General features: G+C 36.4%; 1 protein-coding gene and 1 pseudogene across 1 annotated transcript; one reads left to right on the top strand and one right to left on the bottom strand.

The window, feature by feature from the left end:
* Positions 1-549: 549 nt before the first annotated feature.
* On the bottom strand, positions 550-4,215 carry LOC132111060 (trichohyalin-like; annotated as a pseudogene).
* An 11,409-nt stretch (positions 4,216-15,624) lies between these two features.
* Positions 15,625-16,822, top strand: LOC132111067 (heparan sulfate glucosamine 3-O-sulfotransferase 1-like). The gene has a single exon (XM_059518234.1). The coding sequence runs from the start codon at positions 15,687-15,689 to the stop codon at positions 16,614-16,616; it is 930 nt and encodes a 309-aa protein (XP_059374217.1). The 5' UTR covers positions 15,625-15,686; the 3' UTR covers positions 16,617-16,822.
* The last annotated feature ends 5,920 nt before the right edge of the window (positions 16,823-22,742 follow it).

The raw sequence follows: 22,742 nt of genomic DNA, 5'->3' as shown, positions 1-22,742 counted from the left end.
TGTGTTCAATTCCCAGGGAACATGCATACGGATAAAAAAATAAAAGAAAACATGTATAGCTTGAATGCACTGTAAGTAGCTTTGGATAAAAGCGTCTGCTTAATGAAAAAAAAAGAATAATAGTAATAATAATAGTAGCTATATCATGCAAAAGACTTTTTCATAGTCAGTAATAAATATATATATCGATTAATATAATATAGTACCTCCCATTAGTAGGTGTGGCAAAAAAATAAACATTTTTGACCCTGATATTTAACGTAGTAATAAACTGTCATTAAAGCTGATATGTTTGACCATTTCATTTTTTTATAATCTATCGACAGGTTTTGCTGTAGCTATTAATTATAGTTTTTAGGAGTATTAGAAAATGATGATCCTAAAATCCTTAAAATCCTAAAGTACGTCAAGGCTAATTTTTGGATATTGAAAATATTGGATTTTTTAAATAACACGCACTGATAAATCACTCACTGTAAGACCATCAACATTAATTAAGTAATATAGGTCTATTTAGATTCCAGATGACAGACAAGCCAGAAAAATAGTTTAACAAGCTGGATGAATCTCATATTGCGTCTCTTCTCTTCTCCTCTTCTCTTCTCTTCTCTTCTCTTCTCTTCTCTTCTCTTCTCTTCTCTTCTCTTCTCTTCTCGTCTCGTCTCGTCTCGTCTCGTCTCCTCTTCTCTTCTCTTCTCGTCTCTTCTCGTGTCTTCTCGTTTCGTCTCGTCTCGTCTCTTCTCTTCTCTTCTCGTGTCTTCTCGTTTCGTCTCGTCTCTTCTCTTCTCGTGTCTTCTCATTTCGTTTCGTCTCGTCTCGTCTCTTCTCTTCTCGTCTCGTGTCTTCTCGTTTAGTTTCGTCTCGTCTCCTCTCGTCTCTTCTCGTCTCTTCTCTTCTCTTCTCGTGTCTTCTCGTTTCGTCTCGTCTCTTCTCTTCTTGTCTCTTCTCGTCTTGTCTCTTCTCTTCTCGTCTCTTCTCTTCTTGTCTCTTCTCGTCTCTTCTCATCTCGTCTCTTCCCTTCTTTTCTTTTCTCTTCTTGTCTCTTCTCTTTTCTTCTCGTCTCGTGTCTTCTCGTTTAGTTTCGTCTCGTCTCTTCTCTTCTTGTCTCTTCTCTTCTCGTCTCGTCTTGTCTTCTCTTCTCTTCTCGTCTCTTCTCGTGTCTTCTCGTTTCGTCTCGTCTCGTCTCTTCTCTTCTCGTCTCGTGTCTTCTCGTTTAGTTTCGTCTCGTCTCCTTTCGTCTCTTCTCTTCTCTTCTCTTCTCTTCTCGTGTCTTCTCGTGTCTTCTCGTTTTGTTTCGTCTCGTCTTGTCTCGTCTCGTCTTGTCTCTTCTCTTCTTGTCTCTTCTCGTCTCGTCTCTTCTCTTCTCATCTCGTCTCTTCCCTTCCTTTCTTGTCTCTTCTCGTCTCTTCTTGTCTCTTCTCGTCTCTTCTCTTGCCTCTTCTCGTCTCTTCTTGTCTCTTCTCTTCTTGTCTCTTCTCGTCTCGTCTCATCTCTTCTCTTCTTTTCTCGTCTCTTCTCTTCTATTCTCTTCTCTTTTCTTTTCATCTCCTCTCTTCTCATCTCGTCTCTTCTTTTCTCTTCTCATCTCCTCTCTTCTCATCTTGTCTCGTCTCTTCTCTTCTTGTCTCTTCTCGTCTCGTCTCGTCTCTTCTCTTCTCGTCTCTTCTCTTCTCGTCTCTTCTCATCTCTTCTTGTCTCTTCTCTTCTCGTCTCGTCGCATCTCTTCTTGTCTGTTCTCTTCTCATCTCCTCTCTTCTCTTCTCTTCTCTTCTCTTCTCTTCTGGTTAATTTCTTTTGGGACAAACTGCATTGGACTCCACAAAGTGTGCTGTTGCTTCAAAAGGAAGAAGGAGGACAAGGACTAGTTCACCTGGCTAGTAGAAGTGCAACGTTTCGTCTTCAATATATCCAAAGATATTTAACTGGACCAAAAAACCTTGTTTGGAGAGAGGTAACCAGCACAATTTTAAAGCAGGCTGGAGGACTCGGATTGGATTCTACGTTGTTTTTAATGGACTGCAATAAAGTGCCAGTAAATGGATTACCTCCTTTTTATAAAGGACTTTTTAAAGTCTGGAGCTTCTTTAAGAAGCAGAGGTTGGAAACAAATGATTCACTCTTTTGGTTATTAGAAGAGCCTTTAATAGGCGGAGCTCGTTTTGATGTGTCTTGTGAAACCATACCTGGAAGTTACATGTTGAGGGATAAAAAAGTTATAAAGTTAAAACAACTTGTTGATATTAGTGGAGTTGATTTTAATAATGTTAAAGAGTTAGCCTCACATGTGGGTATGGTTTCTCTTCGAAAAATCAATGTGTTTGTGGATCTGATTAAGCAGAGATTGAATGTGGAGGAAAGAGCACTTCTTAGGAGTTATTGGAGTGGGCAAAGTACTCCTATAGGGATGGACTCATATCCTGATATTTATATCATACCGGATTTTCAAGGATTTTCTGGACCTTTATTACTGTTGAATGGATTACATGATTTAAAACTATATGAAGTGAAAGGGGGACAGTTATATAAATGTTTTGTCAAGATTTTTAATAAAAAAAGTGTTAAATGGAAGAGTGGATAATGTATGGAAATCTAAATTGGGAGTAGATGAAGATTGTAAACCAAATTGGAGAGTGTTATACAAACCACCATTAACAAAAAAAGCAGGAGATATTCAGTGGAAGGTTTTACATGGCACAGTTGCTGTTAATGCCTTTGTTTCTGTCATGAATCATAATGTGCAGAGTGGGTGTCCTTTTTGTGATATGAGAGAGACTGTTTTTCATTGTTTTATGGAATGTGACAGATTGGTTGACTTATTTAGTGTACTTAAGGGGTTGTTTTTTAAATTTGGAGAAGAGTTCTCGTTTAAGAGTTTTATTTTTGGACCAAAGTATTATTTTTCAATCAGAAAGAAAAGTCAGCTTTTAAATTTTTTGGTGGGTCAAGCTAAACTGGCCATTTATATTAGTAGGAAGAATAAGATTGAAAGTAAAGCAGGACCAGAAGTACTGTTAATGTTTAAAGAATTTGTGAAGGCAAGAATTTTAGTTGACTATAAATTTTATAAAGCTATGAATAATTGTGAGTTTTTTCTGGATCAGTGGTGCTATAATGAGACTCTCTGTACACTATCTGAAGACAACCTAATCTTTATACCAACATTGGAATGATCATTGTGTTTTAGTATAGCCTAATAGTTTTTTTCTGTCATTGCTGTCATGTGAATACTATAATATGCTGTTAATATTTTATGAAAATGTAAGTGTGTAAATTTCTTTTTTTGGATGATTAAGTGAATAAATACAGTTATGTTGAAAATCTTCTCTTCTCTTCTCTTCTCATCTCCTCTCCTCTCTTCTCTTCTTTTCTTTTCTTTTCTTTTCTTTTCTTTTCTCTTCTCTTCTCTTCTCTTCTCTTCTCGTCTCGTCTCGTCTCGTCTCGTCTCTTCTCTTCTCGTCTCGTCTCGTCTCATCTCTTCTTGTCTCTTCTCTCCTTTTCTCTTCTCTCCTTTTCTCTTCTCTTCTCTTCTCATCTCCTCTCCTCTCTTCTCCTCTCTTCTCTTCTCTTTTCTTCTCTTCCCATCTCGTCTCATCTCTTCTTGTCTCTTCTCTTCTTGTCTCTTCTCTTCTCTCCTTTTCTCTTCTCTTCTCTTCTCATCTCATCTCCTCTCCTCTCTTCTCCTCTCTTCTCTTCTCTTCTCTTCTCTTCTCTTCTGTTCTGTTCTCATTTCCTCTCTTCTCGTCTCTTCTCTTCTCTTCTCTTCTTTTTCTCTTCTCTTATCTTCTCTTCTCTCTTCTCTTCTCTTTTCTTCTCTCGTATAATGGAAACCGTGGGTTTGGATCCCTTGTTAAATTGCCAAAAAGCTTTTCTTTTCTCTTCTCTTCTCTTCTCTTCTCTTCTCTTCTCTTCTCTTCTCTTCTCGTCTCTTGACTCGTCTCTTCTCTTCTCTTCTCTTCCCGTCTCGTCTCATCTCTTCTTGTCTCTTCTCTTCTTGTCTCTTCTCTCCTTTTCTCTTCTCTTCTCCTCTCTTCTCCTCTCTTCTCTTCTCTTCTCTTCTCTTCTCTTCCCATCTCGTCTCATCTCTTCTTGTCTCTTCTCTTCTTGTCTCTTCTCTTCTCTCCTTTTCTCTTCTCTTCTCTTCTCTTCTCATCTCATCTCATCTCATCTCCTCTCCTCTCTTCTCTTCTCTTCTCTTCTCGTCTCTTCTGTTCTCATTTCCTCTCTTCTCGTCTCTTCTCTTCTCTTCTCTTCTTTTTCTCTTCTCTTATCTTCTCTTCTCTCTTCTCTTCTCTTTTCTTCTCTCGTATAATGGAAACCGTGGGTTTGGATCCCTTGTTAAATTGCCAAAAAGCTTAATATCCATCTCTCTTCACCATTGCTAAATTTCACACATTTTCTGGCACATACCTGTCAGATTCTTCATCAGCGCCCGCAGACTCATCCAGAGCCTCAATCAGCCTTATTACTCGCACATCTCTTGTGCATTTCTTCTTTTTTAACCATGCTATTACCCACGTGAGCCTGATAACTGCTTTTGTGAGATGACACTCTCTTTGTATTGTTCTGACACGTCGCTCCTTCTTTCTCTAAATGCAACAGTAATTGATTTGCAACTTTAAAAACACAATGTTGGTTTAATGTAGTGCATATACTGTATATGCACATATATTGTCCTGGCAGGTCCATAAATCTTTTTGGGTGCATTTCTTCATAATATTAAGTGTAATATTTAGACTTGAACTTCTTGCCGCCTGGGGGCATCACAGAGCGTCTGGAGATGAGACTGTTCAGGTCTCATGTTCTCCACACATACACACTTTAGCACATTTTAATACGTTTCTTTCCTCCCAGGTGTGGCAATGCAGAATAGACGGTTTGCAATTCAAATGAAAAATGCTATTTTCAACACTGAGCTGTGTTTTATATTCACCCTCAAACCATTTCAGCAGAGGAAAACCAATTACAAGAGCTGCTGAAAAATAATGCAAAGCCTAATAAAAAATGTAAATTCATTTGGCAGGTTTGCCGCCTAAGTGGAGTTTTTTCCTGTAAAAAGATTTGCATTTTCTCCTGTACTCCGTTTCAGACTGCATCGACTGTTTTTGTTACTAGTCAAATCTAGCATTTTCAGTTGCATGCAAAAGGTCTACAATAACTATGATATAGCTCCAAATGGTATTGCTGCATTCTCAAGATTAATAATTATGCATTTACAATTGCATTTCATCTTAAGTGACTTTGAGGGTATGCAGTTTTATTTTAATTTATGCAAACCTGTGATCTCAGCATTGCTTGTGCTTTTCTCTGATATCATATGATAAGATAAATCTATACTCAGTAGCGTGCTGTGGGGCTTCAGTCAGGGCCTTCAGTAAACAACTGTAAACTACATACCCTTACACATCTATCTTACACATCTCTGTAGCAGCTAATATGCCATATGACAGCCTATATTAAATTTGCCTATTATTCACTTCCAGTAAATGTTTTTGAACAGTAAGCTTGTTCATTTATTTTTTTAAGAAGTCTCTTCTGTTCACCAAGCCTGCATATATTTGATCCAAGTACTGCAAATCAATGTGAAAGTTTGAAATATTTTTACTAGCCTATTTAAAATAGCTGTTTTCTATTGGAATATATTTAAAAATATAATTTATTGAGATTTCAAGTTAAAAATCATGGTGACTTTTAATGTTTTAAATGACATCTAAATCATCTTTTTTGCATGCAATGTCTTTTTATGCTTATTAAAATTGTGGTGTTGAACTGGCTACATCAAGTTTTATTGCAATCAAATTCATGCATGCACTGCTATGACAAAACAATTTTTCCAAGAAAGTAGAGATAGAATATAAATATTCTTATATTTCCCCCAATACTGAAAAAATTATATAAATGATTTAAACTATAAAAAAATTTACTGTTTTACTCAACATAAGAAGTTCGGGGAACCTATAACCACAACTTAAATCAATGCATGTTTGTGAAGTTAATGAAAATGTAACATTTTATGTTGCAAGCATTATTTTGATGAGCTTTGTTGATATAATATTGATAATTTTATATTGATACAATTTGATAAACTTAATATTGTGTGTAATTTAAACTGAAATGTGTTAAACTGCATTTAAACTCTGTTTTGATTTATTTTACTTTTCTTTTTTAAGTGATTTAATGCTAACTTTAAAAATCGGGCAGGGATTTCTAGTTCCCAGCATGCTTTGCATAAGAATAGATAAGGAGAATTAATATGTTACTTGTGAAATAAGTAACATTTAACAGGCCCTATACTAGCTGTTCATTTAAACAGCAAACGATAAGATTCATTGCCTCCAGAGCCACAACTCAATCATGACGAACTTAATTTCTTTGAGTAATCAACTTTAAACAAATGTGTTTATGCTACACTGTTACAAACGGAGACCCAGGGAAACACAGGAGACAAGAGATCCAATCGCAGTGTGGGTTTTAATGGGTAATCCAAATCAGAAATCAACAAGCAGGGGTCAAAACCATAAATCCATCCAACAAATAAACAAACAGGGAAGGAACAGAAACGGGAACAGGAACTCGGAAGACGAGGAACTCGGAAGACGAGGAAACTGGGAAAGAAAGAACTCCATACAGACAAACAGAAAAGGACTGGTTAATATAGGGAGGATAATGACTAACAAGTGAGGACACCTGAGTGCAATTAACAGGAGTGCAATTACTGTGATGAAGGGACAAGGCTTTGTGGGAATTGTAGTGCCTACGGTGAGGTGCTTATGGGGAAGTGAGGCCACTAGAGGAGACTCAGGGAAACAGAGACCAGACAGCGTGACATTACCCCCTCCTCCACGGAGCAGCTACCAGATGCTCCACCTGAACCCAAGAAGAGACCAAGGAACACAGAGACCAGGAGGGAGGTGGAGCGGCGGAGGACCAGGGGGAGGGATGGAGGGCCAGGTAAAATGGGGAAACAGAGAGAAGAGGTGCAAAAACAAGGAGCCCAGGAGGGAGGTGGACCGGCGGAGGTTCAGGGGGAGGGACGGAGGGCCAGGTCTATAGATGGAAACAGAGAGAAGAGGAGCAAAAACAAAAAACAAAAACAAAACAACAACAAAACACAAGTCCAGGAAGGACATAACGTTTAGTCCCCAGGTCCGGACCAACAGGGCAGGGATCCAGAGAGGAGCAAGGTGGAATAGGAGCCCTGCGGTTGAGACTTGCATTTGTCCATGAATATCAATGGTGACTTGCCTTTGTCCATGAATATCAATGGTGACCTGACACTGCTCATTAAGATCATTGGTGACTTGCCTTTGCCCATGAAGAACACCGGTTACTTGACTTTGCCCATGAAGATCACCGGTGACTTGACTTGACTCTGGAGTGTCAACGGTGACTAGCCCTGACTCTGGAGTGACTTGACTCGACTCTGGAGGGTCAACGGGAACCTGACTCGACTCTGGAGGATCAACGGGAACCTGACTCGACTCTGGAGTGTCAACGGGAACCTGACTCAACTCTGGAGGGTCAACTGGAACCTGACTCGACTCTGGAGGGTCAACGGGAACCTGACTCGACCTTGGAGGTCAACGGGAACCTGACTCGACTCTGGAGTGTCAACGGGAACCTGACTCGACTCTGGAGGGTCAACGGGAACCTGACTCGACTCTGGAGGTCAACGGGAACCTGACTCGACTCTGGAGTGTCAACGGGAACCTGACTCGACTCTGGAGTGTCAACGGGAACCTGACTCGACTCTGGAGTGTCAACGGGAACCTGACTCGACTCTGGAGGGTCAACGGGAACCTGACTCGACCTTGGAGGTCAACGGGAACCTGACTCGACTCTGGAGGGTCAACGGGAACCTGACTCGACTCTGGAGTGTCAACGGGAACCTGACTCGACTCTGGAGGGTCAACGGGAACCTGACTCGACTCTGGAGGGTCAACGGGAACCTGACTCGACTCTGGAGGGTCAACGGGAACCTGACTCGACTCTGGAGGGTCAACGGGAACCTGACTCGACTCTCGAAGATCAACGGGAACCTGACTCAACTCTCATCTTGTGCCATGACTCTGGACCGGCGGCCATCTTGGGCTGTGGCGCTGGGCCGGGGGCCATCTTGGGCAGTGGTGCTGGGCTGGCGGTCCTCCTGTCTTTTGACCCCGGTCTAGAATCGGCCATCCCACCGGGAGAGACAGGTGTGGCTGGGGTATTCTATGGAGACCGATGTTGTAAGTAAAATACAAACTCCCAGAAATTATAGATGTTCAACTGCTCCATTTCAATTCGAGGAACTGGTTCATCCAGCCCGGTATTGAAAGTGTCCTTTAGGGCCGCATCATTATATCCCATCCCCTCAGCTAGGGACCAGAACATCTGTTCCATCATCACCCACCTCATTGCCCTGTTGGCGGAGGGTGGTTCATTTTAAATATTTCGCCCTCCGCTCCACCATACTGGCTGGGGAATGAGAATGAAGTCCCACACCGCTGGATCTTGACATAGATGGAGTCCTTCCGTTACGAACGGAGACCCAGGGAAACACAGGAGACAAGAGATCCAATCGCAGTGTGGGTTTTAATGGGTAATCCAAATCAGAAATCAACAAGCAGGGGTCAAAACCATAAATCCATCCAACAAATAAACAAACAGGGAAGGAACAGGAACAGGAACAGGAACAGGAACTCAGAAGACGAGGAACTCGGAAGGCGAGGAAACTGGGTGACGGAAAGAAAGGACTCTTTGTGGGGAATTGTAGTGCCTACGGTGAGGTGCATATGGGGAAGTGAGACCACTAGTTGAGACTCAGGGAAACAGAGACCAGACAGCGTGACATACACATACTCAGTGCAGTTTGTTAGGTAACACTTTATTTTACAGTATGTGTACTTGCAGTGTACAGAAAGTACGGGGTAGTTTAAGGTAAAGGGTTAAGGTTAGGTTTAGGGTTAGTACCTAGTTATTACCCAATTATTGTAATTGCAATAATAAGTACATAATATACATGCACATGCGGAACAGAACTGAGAAATAAAGTGCTGCCATTTGAACAAAATTTTATTAGAAATTGTCATTGCTTAAAAGCTGTTGAGCCAAACAATTGTTTTTATTGGCTTTTTATGCATATTTAACCTGTGTTGTTAGTTTAGCAACATCCTAACATCGTACTCTTCATTTGCAATCGATTTCTTGTGTTTTCTTGTTTCTACGTTTGTTTTCCTTTCTCTCTCTCTCTTTTTTTAATACCACTTATCAATTTTGAGATTTTTGGTTAATTGGTTTTTCATAATGTGTTTTTTCAGACTAGTGGAAAGAAAACATCCAAAATACACTTTAAAGTATATATTTTATTGCACTTTATCTATTTGAATCAGTAGATGTCAACATTTCATAATTTTATCAACATTTTATATTTTAAACAGAACAACATTTTATAAATGTTATGTCTTATCCAACATTTTGTTTCCAAAAACATGGTGAAACAAATTATTTTGTAACCCAATTTTTTTTTTTTTTTTTTATATTTTATATAGTTTTTATTTCCTGATTTATAGTGTGATAAAAAGAGATATCAAAATGCATTCTGTATAAAAACCTTTAATTGAATGTCAACAAAATATGTAAAAAAAATAATAATTTTGTGCATGTTCAATTAGTTAATGCCTTTTTTGCATACAAAAAATGCCTTTGTTTAAATTCTTTTTAATAATTTCAGAGAAGTTATATATATATATATATATATATATATATATATATATATATTTATTTTTTTTTTTTAAATAATGTTTGCAACTCTTAATGCAATTAATCAACTGGGGAAGTGTGGTAATAAATATTACTTCTATTCATATTTTGCAGCTTATTCCCATCTCTACTGGAGTCAATAGTAAGTCGAGTCTCTCTTGTGTAGTTTATTTTGAGGAAGTTTGTTTGAAAGCATTGTTTTCTTCCTCAAACAAACCAGCATGGGTGCCGTTCTCTCGCAGGAAACCTCTTGAACTTCATTACACTCTGTGTATCTTCATTACAAACATTACAGTGTTTCTCTCAGGATGCACTTTTCATCGTTTCAAGGTGAGGTGTGAATTGTTGCGATGACGGTCAGATATTTGTGTTATGAATGAGAGGTTTAGCTGGCCTTCTGCGCTGTTCTGATCTGAGAAAGAGAGAGACACGCTGTCTTATGAGGGAAAGATGCACCATGGGAAGGGTTACAGCGTTTGAAAGCTGTGAAAGTATAACGTACAACTGTCAGAGTGTAAAAGTGTGTGAGTCTCACAGAGCCTGTCAGGAGCGGGTCTGAGTCATGTTCACCCCAACATCAGCGGAGTGAGATGATGTTCTTTGCATTTCTAAAGTTGCTTGCTGTTTTAAGATAAAAAATGCATGCACTGAGTGATGTAGATGGGTGATCATTCGCATGACTAAAAAGTGTGTCAAGCATTGCAAAATTGATCAGTTATAGGTATCAGCTTGGAAGTTATGGAAATATCATCTTCACTTAAAATGCTATCAGTCTCGAATATTCAAATAAAGCTATGGTTAAAGGAATAGAACATAGCCTGAAAAATCATCTTCTGTCAGAATTTTGTTTGTTTGTTTTCTGTTGTTTGCTTTTTATCCCTAGCTTTTCATTAAGTGACCATTAAGATCTTTATTTTCATTTTCATCATACATTTCAAAAATGTTCACCCCATTAAAGCCAACAGACCCCATGAAAATAATTTCACAATTATGAAGATATAAATCTATATTCATTGGATATTAAAGGTTGTTCATGGAGCCATCAATGCCTATAAAGAAACCTTTAAGAGTGCAAAATCTTCAAAATGACTAAAACAAAATAACTTCTTTAGATTCCCAACAGACTGTCACGTTTTCTTCACCTGTGTTATGCTTTAGTGTGAGAGCTGTGAACTGATTGCAGTTCGCACCATAACCTCGTTATCGGCTGTAAAAACAGTTGTGACACTGTGGAAAAGAGCACTGTAATATCAGGCTTCATTGGATTAATTATTGTTTTATGCTAATCGCTCTCAAATGAGGCTCTGCTTAGCATCACGCTGCCTGCTGTTCACATCTTGTCTTGAAGAAAAACAGAGAAACTGAATAAGAATGAGACGCAGAAACAGCCGCTTTGGGTAATTAGCGACTCCTTGTGTCCCGGGGAGAGACCTGGAGCTCAACACATGCGTGTGCGTACGCATTTAACATGACTAAACTTTAGATAGAGTCCCATAGTGCGCGCAGACAGAGGAATTTATGAAGAGTTGTCATCTGCGAGCATATTGCGTCTGTAAATAAATGCATCTGACAAAAGCAGACACTCCTGTAATCCTGTAAGATATCCTGTAATGGCATGTTTAATGCTCAATATCTGGAAATGTAATTGTATTAGAAGTCAAACGGTGTATTACAGATGAATAATAAGAATACAGCTTTGATGCACTTTTCAAAATAACAAAAGCAGTAACATTTTTGTATCATTAAAATGTATAATGGCAGCCAAACACTGTAGAAAACCTCTGGTAATCACTCATAACACCTTAGTAGTTCAGAATACACTTGCAAAAAGACATTATTGTACTTTTATAATGTATATTTTAATATATGCATTTGGCAGCTGCATTTTATCCGAAACTACTTGCATTGCATTTAGCTTTTATCAATTCATGCATTACCTGGAAATGCATTTGCATTACAATGTAAAGGTAAACCAGCAGCTTGAAACGTTATTGCAAAGAATCGGTGGTTTGCTGTAGGATAGAATTTTTTTAATTTTAAAAATGCAATGATACTCGGACGTTTGCAAGTGTCCAAATATATTTTGGGGGAGCCACACACTTCTGTACCACCCAAAAACTCCCCGAGAGCCTCGGTGCTTGCGGTCACTGGGCTGGCTTTAGAGGTTTTGATGCATGCAGCGCTGCGGTGAGCCGAATCAGCTTCGACAGTAATCTTGGCCGCGCGTCTTGCTGTTAGCATCAGGCCTGGCAGCTCTTCTACTGTTTGACCGCTGACAAGCAGACGGATATGCCACAGTGCATCAGCCAGATCAGTTCATCTCAGCCAAACACTGGGTCTCCTTCACTCCCCTCTGCTCCTCATCTGTCCATCCATCTGTCCGTCCTGTCATCCGCCCACAGGCTTCTCTCCATCCGCACGCACAGATTACAGCCAGAGACACAAGCAGTGTCACTCTCTGAGCTTGCGGGAAGAAGATGTGAAGAAGAAAGAGAGAGAAATGGGAAGAAGTTTGTTAAAGTTCACACTGTCATACAGACAGCAGAGCGTCCTTCTGCGTAGGAAGGTGAAAGCCATGAAAACATGTCTAAGACCCGGCTGAAACAAAACCCTAAAACTATGAAACCTATGAAATCGTTTTTTTATAAAAAAAATTTTTTTTATTTTTTTTATATAAAGTTCCATGTTTTAAATTGTATTAAATCAAAAAGGATTTCTAATTAATTTAATTGATCAAATTTACAAGTTTTTAACAGTAATGGGGTTCTATGACATATTTTATTTATTTATTTAAAATTTTATTTTTTCCCAATTTTAATGGTTTCTGTTCAATTGTTGCTAAATTCATTTTTTAATGGTTTAATTAAATTGTAATAATCAAAAGGTACGTTTAATTAATTGAATACATCAAATGTGAACTATTTAATAATTTATTACAATTGTAACAATAATACGGCTCTATGAAATGTGTATTTGTTATTTTCAAATTCCATGTTTTCAGTTTAATTTTTTTTTTTGGATTCCATTGTTTTTTTGTTTAATTACATTTTACAAATCAAAAAGGATGTCTAATCATTTGAATTCATAAAAAATTTACAATTTAATTTTTTCTGTTTAAATTATTTGTTTTAATTTAATTAAATTTTTCTGGATTTCATTTTATTTAGTTCTGTTTAATTTAATTCTATTCATCAAGAAGGATGTCTACTCAGTTGAATTAATAAAAAACTAATTTATTAAAAGATTTAACAATAACAGAGATCTATAAAATGTTTAATTTATTTTCCAAATTCCACTTTTTTTATTTTCCCATTTGATATTTGTTTATTCATTCTGGATTCCATTTCTCAAGTTTTACCTTTTTATTTTATTTTTTTATTTTATTTTCATTAATACAGTTGTCTAATCAATTGAATTCATAAAACTCCAAATAATGTAATAATTTATGTTGTGTTGTCCATTGTAATTAATCTATACTCTGTGTTTTATGATTGAATACAGATTCATCAAAAATTATGGAAATTAAAAGAATGCACATCAATTCAACAACTTAATTAATGTTTTAATATGTAAATGAAATTTGTCAAAAGTGCTGCACATCAGGTTTACAGTTTAAATTAATTGTTTTATGATATTGCTTAAATTAATTTAAAACAGCTTTGCTGTATTCTGTTTTATGATTTAAGAAAATATACAGTAAATATACGTATATATATATACAGTGAATTCCATTTTTATGACTGGATTCTGTGATTGCATCTGCATTTTCTCCATCACAGAAATCATAGTTATAAATAATGGTTTTCTTGCAGGTCACGTTTCACAGGAAACCAGTGTGACCAGTCAGCGTCCAAGAACTTGAAGAGGTTAATCATAATAAACGTAATGATTAATATGTGATGACTGGAGTTTGGATAAAGTGTTCTCAGAGCCGAAATCAAGTAATGTAATGGTGTCTCATGAAAGCGTGCAGATGGCTTTAATCTGTAATAGAGTTCTGAGCTTTAATCAGTTTGGAGAGCGGCGGTAAATGCCACCGAAGTGACCTTTAACTTAAGCAATATTGTGACTAAAGGCTCCACTGTTTGGTCTGTGTAAGAGGCTCTGTTAACTTTGTCTCTGTTTGCTTCGCTCGGGAATCTGATGAAGCGTAAATGTCAGAAGATGTTTGCAAATTCACACATTTGCATGGGATACTTGAGAATCAATTGAACTCAATCGGCAAGGATCTTTTTCTGCTCTCGTTTCTCTGTCTTGGGTGTGACTTCAGCCTTGGCTCCCCTTTAAGTCAGCTGAAGTGATAAAAGCATCAGCTTTAGTGAAACGAAACACGTCTCTGCTGCTGCACAGTATATTTAGTGCTTCATTATCTTCTGTAACACAACAAATAGGGTATAAATGTGATCTGAGAAAGGACGGCAGTGGATTGATCTCGCTGATCTCGAGGAATGACTGTGGATTGTTGGGCGATTTTGTGCCAAGATTAAAATTGCAATGCTTTTTTATGTAAACATAGCAACACTTTTCATAATCAAATTGCTTACTGCGTTATGAGGGGGTTTTAGCAGCCATTATGACTGGAATTTGATAATTTTGCATGCATGCAACCAATTTCACTGGCTTGGACTTATGAAATATTTGGAGGAATCTCAGTTTTTTGGTCACATTTTCTCAGAAGGGTCTTTACAGAAATGTAATTAGTTGATCAGCAGCTTAGGATGTGATTGAAAATCTAGATTTGGAAAATATTGGAAATGGTGCAAAATAATGGAAACACTGAAAACTGAATTTGACCACCACAACTAACTTCATTGTGATTTAGCATAGAGTTATTATTGTTATCTAAATCTGAAATTAGCACCATAAAAAACAAACAAAAAGAAAACAACTTGAAATAACTGAATAACTGAAAAAAAAACATATTTTATTTCAGTTAATGTATTCAAATACATAAATAAACGAAATAACAAAATTACTAAAACTTAGTACAAAGTGCTATATATAATATATATATATATATATACATACAGTACAGACCAAAAGTTTGGACACACCTTCTCATTCAAAGAGTTTTCTTTATTTTCATGACTATGAAAATTGTAGATTCACACTGAAGGCATCAAAACTATGAATTAACACATGTGGAATTATATATGGAATTATATACATAACAAAAAAGTGTGAAACAACTGAAAATATGTCATATTGTAGCTTCTTCAAAGTTGCAACCTTTTGCTTTGATTACTGCTTTGCTCACTCTTGGCTTTCTCTTGATGAGCTTCAAGAGGTAGTCACCTGAAATGGTCTTCCAACAGTCTTGAAGGAGTTCCCCGAGAGATGCTTAGCACTTGTTGGCCCTTTTGCCTTCTGTCTGCGGTCCAGCTCACCCCTAAACCATCTCGATTGGGTTCAGGTCCGGTGACTGTGGAGGCACCCCATCACTCTCCTTCTTGCTCAAATAGCCCTTGATGCCTTCAGTGTGACTCTACAATTTTCATAGTCATGAAAATAAAGAAAACTCTTTGAATGAGAAGGTGTGTCCAAACTTTTGGTCTGTACTGTATATATATATATATATACTGTATATGTATGTGTGTGTGTGTGTGTGTGTGTATCTTATAATATATACATGTTTGTGTGTATATACATAATAAATACATACAGTACACAAACATAATATTTTTATTTTGTATGTGGTTAATCGTTTGACAGCTTTATGTATTTTCAGTTTTAGTAAGTTTAGTACTTCAACTTAAACTAGCTATCTATATACTAGTATATTTATTTAGTCAATTTACCTGATCTTTCTCTTGTGTTTTCCAGATGCGTTGTGGACCGGTGGCATTTCCTCATCCTTGAGCTCTTGAGCTCTTGCAGAACAGAAACTCCTTCAACACCAACCCTCCACCGACTGCCGTTCTTCCTCTCTATCTCTTCTCACGCTCTCCATGGCTAATTTTCTGAGCTATGTTCTGTTCCTGGTGCTCCGGACGTTTGCTGCACCGCCAGAGTACATCCAAGTGTGGCCCGGCGGATCGACGTCAGTCCCAAGAGATCTGGGCAACGATACGGTCGGCCCTTCTTTAGTTCCCCCTCCAGGAACAAGCAAACACGCTCCTCACAGCATCATCATCGGCGTGCGGAAAGGAGGCACCAGAGCATTGCTAGAAATGCTGGATATCCATCCCGGAGTGGCGGCGGCCGCCACTGAAGTTCACTTCTTCGACTGGGACGAGAACTACGCCAAAGGCTTCGAATGGTACCAGGACCAAATGCCCTATTCGTACCCAAATCAGATCACCGTTGAAAAGACGCCGGGGTATTTCACATCTCCGGTGGCGCCTGCGCGGATTCATGCTATGAACTCTTCCATCAGACTCTTGCTGATCTTGAGAGATCCGACGGAGAGAGTCATATCGGACTATACGCAAGTCTACTTCAACCGCTTGGAGAACCACAAACCCGTACAAGCCATCGAGAACATGCTAGTCAAGAACGGCGCGCTAAACACGCGCTACAAAGCCATCCAGCGCAGTCTTTACGATGTCCACATGAGGAACTGGCTTCAGCACTTTCCTCTGGAGCAGATCCACATTGTGGACGGGAATACGCTGATCCACGATCCCTTTCCGGAGCTCCAGCGAGTCGAACGCTTCTTGCATCTGCCGCCTCGGATTGTGGCGTCCAACTTCTATTTTAACCAGACCAAAGGCTTCTACTGCATTCGCAGTGATGGCCAGGAGAGATGCCTGCACGAGTCGAAAGGACGTCCGCATCCGCCTGTTAACAGCACTGTGTTGCGACAGCTGCGTCTGTACTTGCGCCAACACAATCGGAACTTCTACCGACTTATAGGACGTACCTTTAACTGGCAGTAGTGGGAGGGGCTGGAATCAGCCAATCACAGCCCAGCTGAGGGACTGATTGACAGCTGACGGACCGTAGAAACCACTCCTCCTTTGGACACATCTCTTAAATGCCTTCCAGCTGCTTTTATAGGGATAGTTCTCCCAAAAATTCTAATTCACTGTCAAGTCTATACAAGATGTAGGTTAGTTTTTTCTTCAGAAGAGAGTAAAGAAGATTTTTTGCTGAAAACATGGTCCTCGGTGATACATAATGGCTAACGGCATTTTAAGAGTCAAAAAAGTACATATAGGCAACATGAAATTTATCCCAGTGGATCCTGACGATATACTGAGAACTTATGAAGCGAAATGATTGGTCTGTGCAAGAAGCTAAACATTATTTACAACATTATTACCTGTAATCCTGAGCCTCAGGCAAATTGGGAAATCTGATTCTTTTCTTTGAACTGATTCTTTTGGACAGATTGTTTCAATGAACTGGTCCGATTTACTAGTTTTTTTACTCAATCATGCATTGACATAAAATATATGCATTTATATTATTAAAGCACCCAATAACGATGTGAAATGTGGACGCATGCGCATATGAGCGGCTCATCGGTCTTCGGTTCCGAGTCGAACTCTTTCCTCAGTGTTGAATGATTCATTCATCATAGGATCAGATACGCCTCTATTTTGCCTAATTTCAAGTGTTGAGTGAATGCCAGGCATCTGAAAGTGAGTTTTGATTGAGTAACTTGTAGATCTGTTCTGTTTGAGCCACAAACCACTTCATACACTTAAGTCTGATTTGATGAATTGAATTAACTAGTACGCTAAAAAGAACTAGTTCAAAAGAATGATTCATTTGGACTCCGAACTGTTTTCCCGAGGCTCTGGATTACAGGTAAAAATGTTGTAAATAATGTTCAGTTTCTTGCACAGAAAGATTGTTTCGCTTCATAAGATCTCAACACATCTTCAGGAGCCACGGGGATTTATTTCATGTTGCCTGTATGTGCTTTTTTGACTCTCAAAGTGACAGTAGCCATTGACTTGCATTTTGTGAATCACAGAGGACCACGTTTTAAGCTAAAAAATCTTCTCGTTCCACTGATGAAAAAAGGTCTTGAATGGCCTGAGGGAGAGTAACTTAACAGAACATTTTCATTTTTGGGTGAACTGTCCCTTTAAGATTTCAGAATGATCATGCATTCAATCTGAAATTGTAATGAATAAGAAATTAAAACTGTTCTGTGGGGGAATATCTTTGCTGTCAAGTGTCTTTGTCTTAACAAAGTTACCCGAGACACATACAAGTCTTTTTCTCTCTCTTTCTTTCTCTCTGTTTGTTTAATATTCTTGTACTTGATAATAAATGGTTCTGCTTCCGAAATGGGCCCTTAATATCTCGTCCGTTTCTTCAGCTCTGGGTTTTGAAACATACAGTAAAATGCTCAGTTTATACAAGCCCTAAAATAAACTCATGTTTTATTTTCCAGATAGGGTTTATTTTGTGACAGGGACTGTCTAAATGTACAATATATTTATTAACCATTTGCCAAATAAATCAGTGTGCATAGTATATTGATTTAAATAGTTATTAAATTATGTGTGAAGAAAGAAAGTGTCAAGTTTCAGTTAAAAAGATTGGGACTAGGGAAAATTCTACATTGATTTTGGGACTCAGTATGTTAATATATTGATAATTATAAGTTTTTATCACAAAATAATAATAGATCTGAAAATCATAAAAATGTCTCATGTAAAGAAAAAAATAAATAGTAATGCTACAGTCCTGCACACTGCTCTACAGCAGTTAATGTAGTACAATTTATTTACTATTATATATTTTGAATTAGATTTTATTTTTATATTGTCAGTTTTAATTTTAGTAAAATTTTTAGTAAATTGATTGTTTTTGTCATTTTTGTTTTAGTTTTTTTTTTTAAATAGTTTTAATTTAACTTAATTTTAATTTAATTTAGTTAGTAGTCATAGTATATATACTTATTTAATTTATTGCCAAGGCAACATTTCTCATTTTCCCGTTTAGTTTCTCATCTAATATCTATATTTTATTGGCTTTCAGATTTTTTCAGTTCAGTTTATTTATTTTATTATTATTATTTTTTTTTTTTTGGTTATATGCTTTCATCACGTTTATTAGCTTTTTTCTTTTCTTGTAATAATGTTTTTCTAAATGGTTTTAAATTATATTTATATTCAGTTTTAATACCAGAGTTTAAACTAATTTCAGTTAGTTTTTCATCTATTATTTATATTTTATTACATTTAAACTTTATTCCAATTCAATTTAGTTTCATTTGTAGTAATTTTGTTTTTTGCTCCTCTCATGTGTATTTATTTATTTATTTATTTTACATTTTTGAGAGCCACTGTTTAGCATGTGTGCATCTTTAGCGTGTGTCTGTATGATTTGGGTTATCACACTTCACATCTGAGCGAGCGGATGTCAGTGCACTTCTTCACACGTGCAAACTCGTGAATAACCGTGATGGTGAAGGGAATTGTGAGAGGATCATATTCATATGCAAAGAGACGTTAAAAGTTTGAAGAAGAAAAAAAAAAAGATGCTAATATTTACACATTATTCTAAATAACTATTTTAATCAATCACCATTTTTATACTATTATAGATTTATTACTATTTGGAGCTTATTATATCTATTTAGTTTAATTAATGTGCTTGTCTTGTTTTTATGTTTTTGGTGTTTTTAAAATATGTCTGAATGGTTGTAATTGTTTTGTTAAATTCAGTTTTAGTTTTATTTCAGTTCGTAATTTTAGCCCTTCAACTTCAACTTATTGAACAATTGAAATTGACTGGATTTGCCATATAGGTAATCAGGTTTAAATCATGTAATCTTAAAAAGGTGCACAATTTTGTTTGAAAAATAAAAAAATAAAATATTAATACCAAAAGCAATTTCTCCCCAAGTTTTGTGCTTTATTTGAACAGAAATTCTACACACATTATTCTCTAAGTTTCACACCTGTTTACTATGGAAGCTTATATCTTCCATATAAACATTAAAAAAAAAAAAGTTATTTGTGCATTTCGATCTCATAATTCTAACTTTTTCTCCCCACAATTGCAGTTACATCTTTAAATAGTATTTTTCCTCAAAAGTTTAGTTTACTTCTCACTATACTTGGTTTTTCTCGCGATTTTAAGTTTATGTCTTGCAGTTCTGAGTTTAAGTATCTCAGTTATGAGTTCATATCTCACAATTCTGAATTTATGTCTTGCATTTCCAAGTAAATCTTTCGTAATTCAGAGATTACAAAATGCTTTTCTGAGTTTGTCTCACAATTTTCCGAATTTGACACTCAATTCCAATTATATATATATCACAATTACAAGTTTGTATTTCATAATTCCAATGTTACATCATGCAATTCCGAGTTTGTATCTTGGAATTCTGATTTTATGTCTCGCACATCCAAGTTTATATTTCGCACTTCCAAGATTATATCTCTCAATTCCGAGGTTTATATATCACAATTCTTCTTTTATTTCCCACATTTCCAAATTTATATTTTGCATTTCCAAATTTATATTTCGTGACTGAATATTCCGATTTTACATATATGACTTTTTTCAGAAACCTGAATTTATATTGTTTCGTTCCTGACATAAAATAAATAAATAAATAAATAAAAGGTCGTTGTGACTTTTTATTACACAATTTCTCACAGTTTTTTTTTTTTCAGGTTTGTGAGCAAAAAGTTGGAATTGAGAATTTTATATATATATATATATATATGTATATATATATATATATATATATATGTATATATATGTATATATATTTATATATATATATATATATATATATATGTATATATATATATATATATATATATATATATATATATATTATTATTATTATTATTATTATTATTATTATTATTATTATTTTTTTTTTTTTTTTTTTTTTTTTTTTTTTGCATGGTGGAACCAAGCTTCCATAGTATACAGAGAGAATATTAAATGAATGTTTTTCCATGTCTTCATGTCTGTTATTGTGTTGTCGGCTTCACCTGACGCCTGGAAACCCCATATAAAAGCTAAATGAACTGCACTCATGTCAGACTTGTCTTTCGGCTCTATTCAGGTGATTCTTGGCCTGAATAAAAACTCAAACGTCTGACTAACACGTGTATCCAGACTCTCTCGGGTAAACCGACTGAAATGATGAATGATGCATGTGAACATCATGAGATCAGAGGGGCTTCAGCTCTTCTGACAGTCAGATGTACAAATGAAGGTCAAGGAAGAGGTGTAAGAAAATAGGCCATTATCTTTCCATCTCTGTTTCCCTCTATCTCTCTCATCTCCATCCCTCGTTCCCTGTGTAACCGTATTCTCAGCACCTCTCTGCCTTCGGCTGTGTTTCGCTCTCAGTAATTGAGCTGATGATTATGATGATGATATCTGATGCGTATCTAATCTTTAGGACGTTAAATCCATCCTGTCAGTTCTTTTAGGATTCACTCAGCTCATTGTTTCTGACGCTGTCAAGGAGTGAAGCACGACTGACTTGGAGTTCAGGGGTAGAAATAGTTTTTGCACATTCATGATGGCCTAGATAACAAATGTAGGTTATATAAACGTTGTAAGAACATAATTTTGATGTATGCTAACTCTCCAAAATGTAATGTTATTTGAATGATTATTTTTATTGTTTTAAGATTGTTAAAATGTGGTGTTTAGAACATTATTTAAAGGTTACAAAATCTTTCAACTTTCATCCCACAAAACTTAACGCTATTTGAACATTTATTTATTTTTAATTCCTAAAAAAGTTAAAATAGATACTTGTTATTTAAAGGTCACATAAACATTTATATTCACCCAAAATGACATTATTTGAATGTTTATTTTTAAAATTCTAGGAACGTTAAAATGTAAATTTGTTAAGTTAGAACAAATTTCCACAAACATTACTTTAAGTTCGTTTTGCCCTAACTTTTTTTATAACTTAAAAAAAAAACCTTGCTCCCTGTTAGCTGGATGTTTATTTTTATTGTGTTCACTCCATACAACATCATAATGGATTATGTTTGCATGCATGTTTGTTTAATAGCTGTTACCTTTTGTACTTTGAGTCTGTGCAGACATTCATAATTCCTTTTATGTTTGTGCATGAGATGTTTTGAGTAATTTGATGATGCTTTTATCAATGAGTGTTGCACATTCAACCACATTCCACACCATGCTATGAGGCAACTCTTCAATTTTTGGGGAAACTAAATCCATTCATTGATCTCATTTAGGACTCACCGAGCTTTCTCTTTATCAAGATCGCAGGTATGTAAACTCATCTTTGCACAGATCACTGGAAACTTCTCTAATGTTTTTAGCAATGTTTTCTTAAAGTTATGATCAAACAATCTTCCTCGTTGTTTATTAATGATCTTGAAACAGAAGCACAAAAACATCATTTACGGAATGTTTTTCTAAAACTTTTATTCAGACGTTTGTCTTACGTTTTTTTAAATGTTACTACTTACTGGTTTAAAAATTATTAAGAGAACGTTCAAAATTAACATTCCCATGATATTTAAAAAATAACAAAATGGAACATTCCATTAATGTTGTCTTTAACATACAAATAACCAAGAATTAACATATAAAGAACTGGATGTCTACTGGATTGTCAAATAAATTTTATCTTCGTTTTATTCACATTATTCTCATTATTTTTTTGTACTGTGTTCCAGTAAAAATACAATAATGCAATGATTAATTAAAGCCAGAAAACAAATGATCATGATTTATGCATCATCAGATATTTTGCATTTCAAAAGCAAGCCTTAGACAGGTAAGCGAGTTTGTTTATAAACTCACACCTCATTAACGCCTCAACAGAAATGCATCTTCTCATCCTGTTCAACATCTGCTGCATCCGAGCGTCTCACACACAAACTCACAATCTCTCGCACGCATTCACTGCATCTGTGATGGATGACACAAAATATGTGTCCAGTTCATGCTTTCAGATGCTCATAACTAACATTTTTCTATTGATTCATAGCATGCAGTAGAAGGCCGCTATTTCAGACCTGCAAAGCAAACAATATTTTCCCCTCCCCGACTTTATTTCCTTTTTAATTGACTCCTTAACG

The sequence above is a fragment of the Carassius carassius genome, chromosome 30 (assembly GCF_963082965.1).
Source record: "Carassius carassius chromosome 30, fCarCar2.1, whole genome shotgun sequence".
Taxonomy (NCBI): domain Eukaryota; kingdom Metazoa; phylum Chordata; class Actinopteri; order Cypriniformes; family Cyprinidae; genus Carassius; species Carassius carassius.
The sequence above is the reverse complement of the archived record's forward strand: the minus strand, read 5'-3'. Positions and strand labels throughout refer to the sequence as shown.